This window comes from Onychostoma macrolepis, chromosome 05 (assembly GCF_012432095.1).
Source record: "Onychostoma macrolepis isolate SWU-2019 chromosome 05, ASM1243209v1, whole genome shotgun sequence".
Taxonomy (NCBI): Eukaryota; Metazoa; Chordata; class Actinopteri; order Cypriniformes; family Cyprinidae; genus Onychostoma; species Onychostoma macrolepis.
The window spans coordinates 6,985,769-7,001,648 of NC_081159.1; the positions used below are offsets into that span (position 1 = coordinate 6,985,769).

Consider the following 15,880-nt stretch of genomic DNA (forward strand, 5'->3'; position numbering starts at 1 on the left):
CAGATTTATTTAACAAACAAAATAATAATCGAACACAAATGCCGGCAAACAAATAGCACAAAAGGGTGGTGCGCAAGAGAGAGAAACTCCCACATACACCATAAAACAGGGGAAAGGTGAGAAGATTTTATATAATGAGGAAAGACTCCGGGCCCATGTGTCCTCCCTCTGCATATGGACTGCAGCCCCGCCCCACTGAAACACAAGAATAAACAAAACCACACAGAAGGCTGGTATGCAGGCCGTCCGTCACACAGATAATGAACTCAGCGATGCTCTTGTGTTGGGAGCAAATACCTGTATCCATGATTCAATAGCTCAATAACCATAACCACGTTTGGGTTTTGTGTTCGGCAGACCACATACTTTTAGCCATGAAAGTTCAAATAATTATATAGTAGGTACAAAGGTTGGCTGTAAAGCACAGGGATGATGACGTTGGGAAGGGGTGTTATATCATATAAAAGAGTATTATTTTGCTTCCCTTACAAATAGAAGTATACATCTAGTTCATTTAATTATGTTCGTAAACGTAAGGTTCAAGCATATATTCCAAGCATACTTTATGTAATAATTGTACTAATATCAATGTACTAGTAGTAGTATAAGATGTACTTCTTGGGACTAAACTGGCCCACTTGTTAGTTTATTAACTTTAGCTTATAATTATATATATTATATATTTATATTTAATATATATATTATATATATATATATTTTTTTTTTACATTAACTCCCAATGATTTACATATTACATAAAGAGATGTGTATGTTTCTGTGCAGGTTAATAGTACTGTGTTGCTATAACACATTATATATTAATATATAATAAAAAATATTATTTTATGATTTTCTGTACTACAGATGACTGAACTGTGAATGTCACTGACACCATTACAGCACATTCGTTTTTGATAGCAAAAGGTGGCAAGTATAGGCCTATAGCCTAGTCTGAGAGTTATGCAAATGTTACAATGTTTAAATGTTGACAGGAGGCAAACACACACGTGCACTCAGTCTGGCATGTGCCTCCCAGTAATTGTCACGATCAAGACAAACAAGAGCGCGTGCTTGACCCAGTGGCCTTGTGAGGACCTCAGTCAAGCAAGACTTTCAGAAGTTCACCACAAAATGGACAGGTGTTCAGTGCCCCGGACCGAAAGCATTCCTGTCTGGTGTCTTTAGACGATTCTTCTATAAAAATTGGGGTGATGATGAGTGAAACACACCTGACTCAAACCAGACATGATGCAGTCCTCCTCTCTGACCAAGCGCGAGAAGCATCCCTGCAGTTGACATGTGGCAAGACTACATGGATCTCCGCAGGACTCTCCAGCAGCAGCGCCTCCAGCATCTCTGCCTCCTCCATCCATCCGGCACTTGCAGACTCTGCCGACAAAACGGAGAGACACCGGTGGTTTACATGAGTCACAGACTGAAAGCCCGAGGCAGATGGATCCTCAGCCCGATCCTGAGGAGCTGCGTGTGTCAATTTAAAATGTCAGGTAACAGGCATCAGTTTAACATCTGCCTTATCTCTAGGTTGCTTTACAAGGTTTGTGCATCAGTTACTTTAATTTGAGAAAAAGTCTGCCTCCTTATTTCATCTGTCAATTTCACAATTGCACGCCAACTCATTAGGGGCCTAATGCTTTTTTACATTTTTTCTTTTTTTTTTCTGTACACTTAATCTTTAATAAGTATAATATCTAAATAACAGCTCTTTCTTCTGATTGGTCTCCTTTTTCTCATCAGTTAGCTACATAAATATCTGCATTTACAACTTTTTTTACAACATTTTTGAGATTTAATCATTTGAAACAGTTTTGAGGTTAATTGATTTAATTGTGTCTCTAGATGTGTATTAGCATATTTTGTGTGTGTGTGTGTGTGTGTGTACTTGTTTATGCTATATTGTGGGGACCAAATGTTCCCACAAGGATAGTAAAACCTGAAATTTTTGACATTGTGGGGACCGGCCTACTACTTATTAAAAATAATAAATGATGTTTATCTGAAAGTGTAACAATACAAACAAGTTTTCTGTAAGGGGTAGGTTTAGGGTTAGGGAATAAAAAAACACAATTCACAGAAACAGACGTGTGTGGATTTTGTCTGTTTATGTGAACACATTAATGTTTTTAAATTTGTGGATTAAAAAATATTGCTTTTATTTTGAAGTGAAACGATACTATAAGACCTGTGTGGTATTTTTAAAATGTATCATTTATTGTAAACCATGAGGTTATTGTTCAGTAATTCCTTAAGTGAGATGAACATTTCAGACACATTTGTTATATTTATAATATCTATAAGCTAACAGAAATAAATCATCCAGTTTTAATCCAAGGTGTTGCTATGACATATGACACGTCTATTAAAATATGGGTAATTAAATATTTCTGTATGTAAACCGTTCAGATGAACCTGTTTGTTTTTCTACCAAATGTTACTCTCTCCACCATAAAGCTAGATGGCGCTATAGCTTGAAAAGACTAAAAGCTCCTTCGCTTCTCTAAGTTACAGTTGCCCTGCGTTGCCAAATATGTAAAAAACACGTGTACAAATTGAACTCGTAAAATGGTCAAAAAACACCTGTCATCGCCATCCACATTATTTAATATTTCAGTTTCACATATACTATTTCAAACCGTTGTGGGCTGGACCGAGGCAAATGTTACACTTTGCCCTGATATTTTGCTCGTTATGGGGGATTTTACAGATGAAATCTGGCAATCTCGCAATACACTTGGATCGAAGAACGCACAGGGTCCCACTGATCCATACGAATGAATAACAAATCCAATCGCAAACAAAACTTATTCAAATCAATACATGTGCCCGATAGATATAAGTTGCCGTTGCTGTGCTTTGGATTTACGATTATTGCGTGATACAAAAGTCCACCATTTGAGATCTGTCTGATGAAAACCGTTTCGAAACTGTGTAACAGACCGGTATTGTAAACTTTACACTCACCATGACTCATAATGTGAGTCATATTGAGTAACACCACGTTTCGATGCGAGGTAAAGTCTGGGCTGCTGTGACACAAGTGTTCAAAATGCCAATGGCTCTCATACGGCGGATGATAACAAAACTGATCAGTCGAGTGTTGATGAGCACGCTGCCATCACCGAAGATGGCTGGTCAAACCATAGGTGACTGTAATAGAAGGAAAATGGTATGTCAGATAGTCTTTCACTTGGCATTAACATGTTATGATAAGCTTCTAACCTGTGTTCCTGTTTAGTAAATGCAATTTATTAATCCAGCCTAGTGACTTTTTCAATAAGGCTGTTCGTTAAAGTGCTTATTCATTATATTCTAGTTGCCAATTCTTAGAGTAGTGAGTTTTCAATTGGTCACGACATGAATACTCAAGAAAATTAGTATTTATATATATTCGCTTTCCCAATAGTGACAAGCAGTATTGGGGAAAGTTACTTTTAAAAGTAATGCATTACAATATTGCGTTACTCCCTAAAAAAGTAGCTAATTACGTTACTTAGTTACTTTTTATGGAAAGTAATGCATTGTTACTTTTGAGTTTCTTTTTAGATCTGGGCTGGGCTTGCTTGTTTGTTTTTAATATAAAAAAATTATTTTTGGCAAAAAAATTATTATAAAGCCTCAGGCTGAAGGAAAAGTAAATTCACATCTGTACAGAAGAACGCAGAAGAAGAAAGTTCAACACTTTTCAGCAATAAAAAAAGAAGAACAAATGTTAGTTTATCTAGAGTAATTTTTGCTTATTAGTATGGTTGAATTGGATCATCGAAGGTCAGCAGCAAAGACACTGGTTAATAAAATAGAATTAAATACATAAAGGATATTTGTATTATTTAACATTTAATTATTGCAGGTTTGCGTCATATTCTGAGTTGCATTTCAGTGTTTTTATTAATTTTGAGGAACACTGAATGTGTTTTTTTTTTTTTTTTTGTGAGTGAGATGAATACATGCATGTTAACATTTATTCTAGAACTAAAGTAACATCTTACAACCGATTTCTCTCAACACGAGGACAGGAGAGCTTTCAATCAATAAATGGGAAAAAAGTAACAAGTTACTTATCTGAAAAAGTAACTCAGCTATTTTCTTGTAAATTAAAAAGTAATGCGTTACTTTACTAGTTACTTGAAAAAAGTAATCTGATTACGTAACGTGCGTTACTTGTAATGCGTTACCCCCAACACTGGTGACAAGTATCTTCAGTGACACATAAATTTGTAAATACTTATACTGTATAACCAGTTTATTTGAAACTGGCTGGTTAATATTCCACTTGTTAGCCAACTAGTATATTACAAGCAACATATTTAGTACAATAAACATTTATATGAAGCTATAAGTAAAAAGTAAAGTAAAAAAAAGGAATTAGCTAATGAAATAGGGCTAAGAATAGCTGTCAGAATAGGTACTAGTGTCTGTTAAGTGTGTATATAAACCTGAATCACATTGTGTATTGCTGTTGTGTTTCAGGTTGTCGGGCTGGGAAACCCTGGCATGAATGGCTCTCGACATAGTGTTGGTATGGCTGTGCTCACAACGTTAACTGAACGTTTGGGAGTGCCGGATAGCTGGAGATCTGACAGACAGGTTTCAGGGGAGGTCATTGTGACACAACTTCAAGATATCCAGTTGATTCTTCTTCGACCCAAGTTGCTCATGAACGTCAATGGCGTGAGTGTTGCAAAAGCAGGTGAGACGTATTGTCTATAATAACACTGTAATATTTTTCCACCTTCCTTGTTTCAAGCCTTGGAAATCTAAATTCATTTCTTATTTATTTTTATTAATTTTTCCAGCCAGCAAATATTTAATTTCACCCGAACATATTCTCTTGATTCACGATGAGCTTGACAAACCACTTGGAAAGTTCGGCATTAAACATGGTGGAAGTGCAAGGTGAATAAACACTTTTCATCAGATTTTTGTATTGATAACTTTTTTTTTCTCTCTTAATATGTATATTGAGTTAATTGGTGACTGATCCATATTTTCATCTTCTCAGGGGTCACAATGGTGTGAGATCATGTGTGGACTGCCTTCATACTGATGTAAGTTAGCAAATATTTTCTAGAGCAACACATCAGCTGTAATGATTTGCTGTAGAAATTCAGTATAACAACACATGCTGATTGTGCCCACAGGTGATGCCACGGTTGCGTATTGGTATTGGGCGACCATCAGGTAAAACACCTGTCGACCGTTATGTTTTGGGACGTTTTTCACAAGAGGAACAAAATGTTCTAGACTCTGTCATGAAGCAGAGTGTAGATGTTCTGCTGACATATATCACAAACTCGCAACCCCAGACTTCTCCAGCAGAGGGAAGAAGAGCATCACGTAAAAATAATGCCAGGACGCTTTCACCACCTCAGGACACCACAGAAGAACAGAAACAGAACTGACCTGCACATGAGATGTTTGATTACTGTATTTCTTTTCTGAAGGAGCTGAGTTTTGTTCTGATGCCCAGAAGAGGGAAGGACACTGTCATAAAAGACAAAACCAAAACTGACATCAATGCATAGTAATTTTTGATAACTCTGTACTGAAGGAGTTGAGCTTTGTTAGGTCTCTGCCATATTTTGAAGTTCAGTATATTGGGAGGGAGCAGCTTGCGTTTTATGCTATATTATAGTATCTATAACAGGTTTTCCCACATTTGGATCTATATAACTGGAGGATTTCTGGAGGAAATGCAGAAAATTCAATAAATTAGAAATACCAATGCAGTATTTAAGTAAAAATGTATAAGGCTTATAAAAACATGTAAAATGGATTAAAATAAAACAACCATAAGTAAATAAACAACAGAAATTTGGCAAGTGAACATGTAAGGAAAAATTCTGTATACATTGAAGGTTACATCATCATCATATTACATCAAATATCGGAGTGTTTTTTTATGTAAATAACTTTTTTCGTAGGTGTCAATTTAGCAAACCAGTTTGGAAAACCCTGGTTTAAAACCTGGACAACACTGACCTCACTATGATCCTCCACTGTCATTTCATGTGATTGGGTGTTTTGAAATTCATTCAGAGCACTATATTGTGGTGTTTTCGTCATGATGTTTAACGAGAGGTTTCCAAACACTTCAAACATTTGTGATATTCAGAGAACTGTGTTACTTCAGAAATGTGTGCTTGAATGTTTAACATGAGATTGCACCAAAAATCTGTTGTTAAATCAGTTTTTTGTTCCTCCTTTTATAAGTCGCTATGGATCAAAGTGTCTGCTAAACACAGAAATGTAAAAGTATTTTAAACTTGTTTTAAAATAAATATGACGTAAAATAAATATTTCAGATTCTAGGTAACAAATAGGTAAATTATGTCATTGATCATGTGGCTCATGTACAGACATTCAGGTGTTCTTCTATTGAAGCTCAAGATGTTCTTTGGATCATCTGAACCCATGCTGGAGAATAAACTTGTAGAGTTCATGTAGGTCAAATGCTGCTGTCATCAAAGCAAAACAGGCAAAAAATTTTATTAAACTTTTCACTCAAATAAATATATACAGTGCTGCTTGAATGTTTGTGAACCCTTTAGAATTTTCTATATTTCTGTATAAATATGACCCAAAACATCATCAGATTTTCATATAAGTCCTGAAAGTAGACAAAAAGAACCGAATCAAACAAGTGAGAAAAAATTATTTTCTTTGTCATTTATTTATTGAGAAAAATTATCCAGTGTTATTCACACATATCTGTGCGTTGCAAAAGTATGTGAATCTTTTCTTTCAGTATCTGGTGTGACCCTCTTTTGCTGCAGATAAGTTTCTTATAAATGCTGATCAGTCCTGCACAATAACATGTAGGAGTTTTAGTCCATTCTTTAGTGCAGAACCACTTAGTTTCCGTCTATGAACTGCTTGCTGAGGTCCTTCCACAACATTTTAATTGGATCAAGGTCTGGACTTTGACTCAGCCGCTCCAAAACATTAACTTTGTTCTTCTTTAACCATTCTTTGGTAGAATGACTTGTGTGCTTGGGGTTGTTGTCTTGCTGCATGACCCACGTTCTCTTGAGACTCTGTTCTTAAACAGATGTCCTGACGTTTTCCTTTAGAATTTGCTGCTATAATTCAGAATTGATTGTTCCATCAATGATGGCAGGCTTCCTGGCCAAGATGCAGCAAAACAGGCCCAAGCTATGATACTACCACCACCATGTTTCACAGATGGGAGAAGATTTTAAGCTGGAATGCAGTGTGTTCTTTTCTCTGAACATAATAGCTTCTCATTTAAACCAATAAGTTCTATTTTGGTTTCATCCAACCATTAAATCTTTCTCCGATAGTCCTCTGGCTTGTCCACATGATCTTTAGCAAGCAATTTTCTTTTTGGAGAACAGTGGCTTTCTTCTTGTAACTCTGCCATGCACGCCATAGTTGCTCAGTGTTCTCCTGATGGTGGGCTCATGAACATTAACATTAGCCAATGTGAGAAAGGCCTTTAGTTGCTTAGAAGTTACCCTGGGAACTTTTGTAACCTCGCAGACTATTACACGTTCTGCTTTGGAGTGATCTTTGTTGGTCAACCACTTCGGAAGGTAACAGTGGTCTTGAATTTCCTCCATTTGTACACAATCTGTCTGACTGTGGATTTGTGGAGTCCAAACTCTTAGAGATGGTTTTGTAACCTTTTCTAGCCTGATGAGCAACATCAGCTCTTTTTCCGAGGTCCTCAGTAATCTTCTTTGTTTGTGACATGATTCACTTCCACAAACATGATCAGACTTTGATATCCCTGTTCTTTGAATAAAACAGGTCACGTACTGACATTTGATAGTCATTGCACTGACTGAAAACACCTCTGCACAGATGGACTCTAATTTCACCTTTAAATTAACTGCTAATCCAAGAGATTCACATACTTTTGCCACTCACAGATATGCAATTTTGGACCATTTTCCTGAATAAATAAATCTCTTTGTCTATTTTCAGGACTTGTGCAAAAATCTGATTATGTTTTGGGTCATATTTATGCAGAAATATAGAAAATTCTAATGGGTTCACAAACTTACCAGCAGCACTGTATAAATAGAATCACTTGTTTCATTACTGAATTAATAATGGCTGAATGAACACTCAATGACAAAACACGTTTAATGCAACTCAAATGCAACAACACGTATATTATACATTGTTCAAGGAATCAGTTTCATATCTTTCTGCCAGATGTTATTAGGCTTCATGGACTGTCTAGGCAAAAAGTTTTATTACACACACACACAAAAAAAACATTCTTCATTGGGCTCAGCACAATCATTAAATTATGAACCCACTCATGTAATTAACACCATAACTGATTAAAAGAAGAAAATGACCAAGTAATAATATTATTAATCATTTGTAATCTGAACCAGTGCTGTTTGGAGATTTCTGACAGATGTAGAGAATCCAAATCAAAGCTGTGCCATACAAAGGTTTCCATCAAAACAAAAAAAAAAACAAAAAAAAAACTTCAAAGACAATATCACTTGTGAAAGATTGTCAACATTCCAGCTACACTGACAAATACGTTTTCCCTGAGCAATCCTTTACAATGGATCATTCCCAGCTTCTCTGAATGGTCAGGATTTCTTGGTCCACTCTCAGTTCGAACAATACTAAAGGTCAGAGGTTACTGGCACGGCTGGACACACAGCTCACACAAAAGTGCAAATTTATTCAGGGTAATGTTCTAAGCCTACTAGGGGGTCTTCCCCGTTTTACAAAAATATTTAAAGTAAATCTCAATGCCTAAAATAGATCTCAGTGAAAGTCTGATTTTAAAAAACACACAACTGAGTATTTTCATATAGCCTAGTGTTTAAAAAAATGTTGCAAACTCAGTTCAGAACCCTTTTAAATTTGATCATTTCATTGTGAATTGTCTTCCAAACCTATTTTTAATAGTTTAAAAAATATTTTTTAAACTATTAAAAGTTTAATTTTTTTATTAATGTCTGTTATTTTTGTCACCTTTAATATATATATATATATATATATATATATATATATATATATATATATATAGTTGTTTAAAATGGTTTTGTATCTCCAAATTGTTTACCTGTTTAAATAAAAGCCTAATATGGTAAACCTCTATTTTTTCCTGAGCAATTGTTCAATGGATTTTTGTAGTCAATATTTTAAGGTGTATGGCTATACAGAAATTAACTTTTAAAATTAAATCTAACTTGAGAAAGAGTCACTATAAAAAAATTGGACAATAATAACCCCGGTTAAATATAAGTTTTAAATTCAAATAGAAAAAGGTTCTTATTTTTATATGCCATTGATCTTTGCCTATAGGAATGTTTGCAGCCTGTAAAAACACTTTACTTATGAAGTGTCCATAAACGATTCCTTTGTGGTAAAGTGCCAGGTAATCCCTTCCACGAGTGGCTTTTGAGAGATGGGAAACGTCATCGAGGACACAATGCGTAATGGCACTGTAGACACTGCTGGATTGTAATTGCAACGAGCAAAAAATAGAGTGTTGTTTCTTTAAGAGGTTGCTGGTCCCAGCGCAGCTGCTGGTCACTACGCCGATTGAGACAGTGGATACTCATCCCCTTCTCACCACAATGGCCATTTATCACTCACTGGTGTGTTATTCAAATCTCGTACCAAGCGACCACCGACCCCACTCTCGCCCTCGCCGTTTATTTAGAAAGCTGCGCAGTTGTCACGCGAGCCTCCGCGCATCCTTTAGTCAGAAACGCTGCCAGTGTTTTTTGCTCCTCATTTACAACAGTCCTCTGGATGGGAGTGATAAAAGCCTATGTATAAATGAATTTCGATCCTCACTAACATGCATTGTGAGGGTCACGCGCATCGTGTCTTGAACACGCTGAAGAACTTTATTTATTCTGCGCATTGAAGTTGGAGACTCGCAGCACCGCGGAACGAGACCTCTGGAGGAATTTGATGCACAACACGATGTTTCTTTTTTTTTTTTACTCGTTTTTTGGTCTTCCATAACATCTCACAGGTGCAGACATGGCGTGCCTTCTGAAGAAAGTGTCTGGTGATGGTGCAGCACAACCTCCTAATGATCCGCGACCACATCGACAGAGCAGCACATTCCTCGATCATTTCCGAGGGAAATTTTGTGAATCACTATTGCTAATTTATTTAATACACCGGAACGAATTAATTTACAATATTTTACGATTAATTTGGTTATTCTCTGCCTTTCTATACCCGGTAAGACCTGGTTTTATTTTGCCGTTATTATTTTAGCAACCGAAAAAATAGCTCTGTGGAAATATGCTATTGTTTTTGGTAAAAGAACATATAGTCTTAAAGCAACATTCCAGGCTTAGACAGACAGTAGGATATTGAGCGTCAATTTTGTCCCGTGTTATTCTGACATTTCTGTAGATAACGAAAAAAAGTGGACCGAAAAATATTACGATGTAATTTTACCGCCAAGGAATTTATGAAATACAGCCGATGTATACTGAAAGGCTGCACGCCTGAATTATGTGAAGAAGAAAAACAATGTGCTTCAAGGCCTTTTCCCACTGAAGAGGAGAAACACACGAGGACCCAAACGCATGGATCCTATACAGTAAATATTCACGCACAATTGTGCTGTTTATGGAAATATGAGCTCAAGCAGTTGATTGTCCAAACGCAATTCTTGTGAAATGTCAAGCGATCAGTCGAGAATTGTGCCTGGACATCTGTTGCTGGAGGCTCCCACGCGTCTCCAATCAGCATCTCTCATATCAGTGGCTTTTATTAGCATCATTGTTTTTGAAATAATGAAGAGCTGTTTAAAGTCGATGATTAAAAAATGCAATGTTGAAGAAAACTAGAGTTGATTTTAATTGGCATTACATTTTAATAAATAAAAAGATTAGCCTACATTTGATGTAGGCTATTTTTCGTTATCATGTGGTTGTAATGTGTTGAATTAACAATAGAAAATGGTTTAGCTTGAACGTTAAATTCTTGGAATGTAAAATCAGCATAAAGTTAGGCTATGTAGGCTATATGGTATATTGTTAGCTAATTTCACATCAGAATTGTGTTTGTTAGGTTTGTTTTGATTGGTAGGCTACATCTACATAGGCTAAATGTAACCTAAAATTCAGCGGTACATTATCAGATGTTTTTTTTTTTAAGTAGCTAATATAATAAAATACATGTAGCTACATATTTGTCACAAAAATAGATTTTAACTCTATATTATATGCATGTTTGCTTAGTAAATCAGAACGAAAAATGTTTAATAAATTAATTTGTTAATCAACTGAATTGTCGATGAAGTTGAATAGTTTGTATTTGCGAATATATTCGTTTCAAATGAGCTGACAGGATTTTACGATTTTGTCAGATTTCTTCTGTGTGAGGTGTCTGCTACAGACTTTAAGACAACAAAGAAATGGCGTGTTAATCCAATAGGATTAAACAAGATTAGTTTTACACACAGGTCAGATCTTTTGATCTTTTAAAATCAGCACGAGCAGAGCATTAAACGAATACATAGTTGTCATCCATCTGCATTTTTTTTTCTTCACTGTCCATATGTGATCAGTGCATATTGATCAAGTGCAGAAATACATTTAAAAAAAAAAAAAAAAAGCTAAATTGTTTAAATAAAATAGTAAAATAAGGATAATATATACCGTTTTCTTAGATTTGAACCATATAATAAAATAAAGATTTGGTTCCGTAACTTTACAATAAAGAATGCATAAATATCATAGCAATATTTTCTTGTTTATTGTAGAAGACATTTAAAAACAGACCCTTGACATTACAATAAATAAAAGTAAAATATACAAATAATTTAATTATTAAAACGATTTAAATAGAAAATATAATAGATTTTGTTTATAAAAAACACAGCTTGCAGCAGTCATGGACTGCGTGCTTTATTCATCTGTCATAATTTAGAAAAATTATACATAGCCTTTTTTTAAATTATTAATTCAGCATTTTTCAGTAGTTCTTTGGTAAAGCATTTCTTCCAGGGCAGATGTGTTTATTTCAGGCTTTCTACTGAAATTTATACAATTCTTCTGCTACAGTGTATGTAGTGTAAACATAAATAATCTTATTTAAATGGTTACAATATCATAAACAGTTTCTTATATCTGAATGAATTCCATTGATCTAAAAGACACTCTGACTTACTCTCCATGCACTGCTGTGTGAGGTTCATGTTCCCAGTCACTGAACTGATATATGCTGTGTTAGTGGAATTTGCACTTATCATTGCAACTACCTCACGTGGAAGCAAATGAGGCCATACATCATGTGGAGGGAAGAACTGACAGTGTCAGCATCAGAGTCTTAGTTAGTTAGAGGATTATCAATCATTTCATGCTTGCAAAGGAGGACAGATTTTGGACAGACATTTTCTTATAGACCCTCCAGAGGCCCATGTCCCCCACTGACCACACAGAGGCCAAGGGCATCCCTGGTGCCCCTCCACCCCTCTCCCAGCATTCCCCCCTCCTCTCGCCCTTTGTTCACCTGTTGTCCTGGAGACTCCAATGCTGCGGTAACCACCCATTGTTTGGGTGAGAACAGAGATGAAGAGACACACAAGTAATCTCACAAGAGCATGATATGATGCAAATATTGACTTTTGAAATCAGGATGACAGAAAGTGAAATGTATTTGCGTATTTAACATCTTAAATGTTTAGATGGTAAAATTGCACTCTAAAAAGAGATTCAGAGGACCTGTTACCACAACCTAAAAAAATGCATGTATAAAGTGAAAAATGTATTGATTTAATAACCCTTTAAGTTGCAAACATTACTTTTATGAGTTCAGAGTAAATTCAAAAACAATTTTTATTTTTTTCATAACTTAATTGGAACATTAGCAAAAGGGTAATTATAGTCAACTACTGAAACTAAAAATAAAACCTTTACATTTTTGTTATTTAATACCTGAAATAAAATAAATTATAAAAACTTTTTAATTCATCATTTTCACATTGTAATTTACTTTAACTTGATGTACTAAAATAACTTTAACGGTAATAAAAATGAAAAACTATAAGGGTATCTATTAATAAAAATGACAAAAACATACAACAAAATGTCTAAAACTTTAACTGAAATTAAACTGAAAATATAAAACTAAATTTGAAATGTTTAAAACTATAATCTGAATGATACTAAAATAACACTGAACAAAATGTTCTTAGAACATAATTTTGTTTGCTGGGATGCTTTGTGGATAGGACTGAATAAGGAAAATAAATATTGAAATTAAGTGTTATTTTATGTTTGACATTGATAAAGTGTTATTTTAAGCGTTATGTTTGATATGTTTAAAAGCGTTTCTATGTTGGTAAATATCTTGTTCATTAAATTTACATGCTAAATAAATTACATTCAGCATGTGCTATGCTATTTATTTCAAGTAAAACAGATAAGATTAATTGGACCACCGCTCAATTAGTTGGAACAACTTAACTTTTTCAACACAAATTATATTTGTTGGTTAAATTAATTTAATGAGAAGTTGTTGTAACTCCAAAAGACTGATGCAAACTGTCGCATTCATTTTCATTGTTGTTGAGCCAAAACATTTGTTTTTAGGATGTGACTTTCTAATATTAAAACACTGTTTAATTAACAAGCATATTGTTAATAATGACAATATAGAGTCTCTTAAGAACAACCCCACAAAATGCAACCAAATAAGCGATGCACAGCCAGAAAGAGGCAAAAGTTGGTTTAGCCAAGCGTCTCAGCTGAATGCACCTCAAAAGGACTTCGCTCAGTGTGCTGATTGTTTTTCATCTCTGGGCCACACAAGGCCCGCCGCATCCTCTGTCCCACCCCACAGCCGGCCGCTAACTCCAGCCTGACCCGGACCATGCAGATGAAAGCCTCATCAGCACTGTGGCTGGCCACATTTACAAGTGAAAGACAGCCAATAATGGGGTGGTTAGGGAGAAAATGAGGAAACAGAGGGGTGCTCACAGATGTTGAGGGGGGTTGGGGGGGTATTGTAGCCGGGCCAGAGGGGACTGGCGGAGGGGGTGATGTTGTGCCTTTTTAGACCTGATTTAGGACAGAATGGAGAGGTGTCCGAATGAAGGGGCCTGTGGCCAGGCGAGGGCAGCCGCTTTGGAGAGCGTGTGAACGGGAGCACGGGGGTCAAGCTAAGAGCAGAGGTTTGGGGGAGGGGGGGAGGGAGGTGGGTCAGTCTGTTATTATCTAGTTGCTTTTTGTAACAGTCGAAAATCCTTCCTTTGACACCACCCAAGGTGAGGGCCTCATCGCTACACTTCCTCTTAGTAAACTGGATGGGACAGATGAAGTCATCAAAGTGGGTATTAGTGCTTTGTGTGCAGGTGAAATGGTAGGGAAAGCTTTAAGGGCTTATCCACTAAAATTCAACATGGTCTCAAAGGGTTTAATGTCCAGCTCACAGTCATGGTGTCCTTCTCGCCAGACCGGCAACAGACCAACTAACACCTGCTAGCGTTTCCTGCTGAGAAACATTTAATATCCTTTGGTAAGTGGAGGAAGACGGGCTGTCGGAGGGAGTTGGGGGGCTTTGTGTCATTCTGTGCATGATCAACAGTTATGTGTTCACACAGTAAGAGACTTGGAAAGGTCTTATAAGTGGTGGGACATATACGAAAAACTCATGACATTCAAAACATTATGTGAAAAAAGATCTTGTAGATTTAAAAAAGCGAATACACAAGTTGAAAAATTAAACTTGTTGTGCAGCGAATCTGCTTTTAATTTTGCATTATTGTACATGTTTCAAATTAAATTAAAAGAAAGACAAAACAAACTGTTAATATATGGCTGATCAATGAATAGAAAAGTGAATGAAGAAAATGGTTTAACCTTTAAAAATTATTTACATCACACTGCATACTATTCTAAATGAATGTGCAGAATAACTGTTCAATGTAAACAACAATGAATAACACTGGAAATGGATATGGTTGGATTCCATTTCAATTTATATCAGGGCAGTTCATGCATAAAGTATATTTTATTTTCTCTTTAGTGTTTTAAATTAAATAAAGGAACAGAATATTTGTTCTAATACTTCAGTGAGTTTTATAATGGAAGGAGGACAAAGAAAAAAAAAGAAATATTTCAAAGCTGGTAATTTGCCTCAGATCAATCAAATTAGACAATATGGCTTCTCAGGTAATATATATCAAAAATATATATATAATCATGTATTAAAACATTTCTTATCATGCACGTTCTCCCTCATATTGTTCCAAACTTTATGCCGAGATAAATATACACACAGACACACACAGGAAACGCACGCATATATATATATATATATATATATATATAAAATCACACATACAGTCATGGCCAAAAATATCGGCACCCTTGGTAAATATGATCAAAGACGGCTGTGAAAATGAATCTGCATTGTTAATCCTCTTGTTCTTTTATTTAAAAAATTCACAAAAATCTAACCTTTCATTGGATAATAAGAATTTAAAATGGGGGGAAATATCATTATGAAATAAATATTTTTCTCACATACACGTTGGACACAATTATTGGCACCCCTAGAAATTCTTATGAGTAAAATATCTGTGAAGTATATTCCCATTCATATTCACAATTTTGAGCACTCCAGGGGCATTATGAACATGAAAATATCCAGCCATGGCTTCCTGTTTTACAGAAATATAAATAGGAGGGAAAACAAAGCCCAAATTCCGTTAATCATCCATCACAATGCAAAAAAAAACTAAGAATATATTTCTGATGTGCAGCAAAAGATAATTGAGCTTCACAAATTAGTGAAGTGGCTTTAAGAAAAGAGCTAGAGCAGTGAAAATTCCCCTTTCCACCATCAGGGCAATACTTATGAATTTCCAATCAACATAAAATGTTATAAA

At 35.5% G+C, this 15,880-nt stretch overlaps 1 protein-coding gene and 1 long non-coding RNA gene across 2 annotated transcripts; one reads left to right on the top strand and one right to left on the bottom strand.

Moving 5' to 3' along the window:
* Positions 1–34: 34 nt before the first annotated feature.
* LOC131540956 (uncharacterized) lies at positions 35–3,118 on the bottom strand. The gene is made up of 3 exons (XR_009271360.1): positions 2,980–3,118; positions 1,230–1,389; positions 35–195 (listed from the first exon to the last, which is right to left on the bottom strand). It is a non-coding gene; the product is annotated as an uncharacterized LOC131540956 (long non-coding RNA).
* ptrh1 (peptidyl-tRNA hydrolase 1 homolog) lies at positions 2,604–6,527 on the top strand. Its single transcript, XM_058776389.1, has 5 exons — positions 2,604–3,184; positions 4,486–4,705; positions 4,812–4,911; positions 5,018–5,063; positions 5,157–6,527. Exons 1-5 carry the CDS (start codon positions 3,023–3,025, stop codon positions 5,415–5,417), a joined length of 789 nt encoding a protein of 262 aa, XP_058632372.1. The 5' UTR covers positions 2,604–3,022; the 3' UTR covers positions 5,418–6,527.
* The last annotated feature ends 9,353 nt before the right edge of the window (positions 6,528–15,880 follow it).

What these genes read in the sequence shown, in the direction of transcription:
- ptrh1 (XM_058776389.1), top strand. Translation starts at nt 3,023, where the DNA reads ATGCGAGGTAAAGTCTGGGCTGCTGTGACACAAGTGTTCAAAATGCCA. An exon ending in ACTGTAATAGAAGGAAAATG is followed by an intron (nt 3,185 to 4,485) that starts GTATGTCAGATA and finishes GTTGTGTTTCAG; the next exon opens with GTTGTCGGGCTGGGAAACCC. An exon ending in TGGACTGCCTTCATACTGAT is followed by an intron (nt 5,064 to 5,156) that starts GTAAGTTAGCAA and finishes TTGTGCCCACAG; the next exon opens with GTGATGCCACGGTTGCGTAT.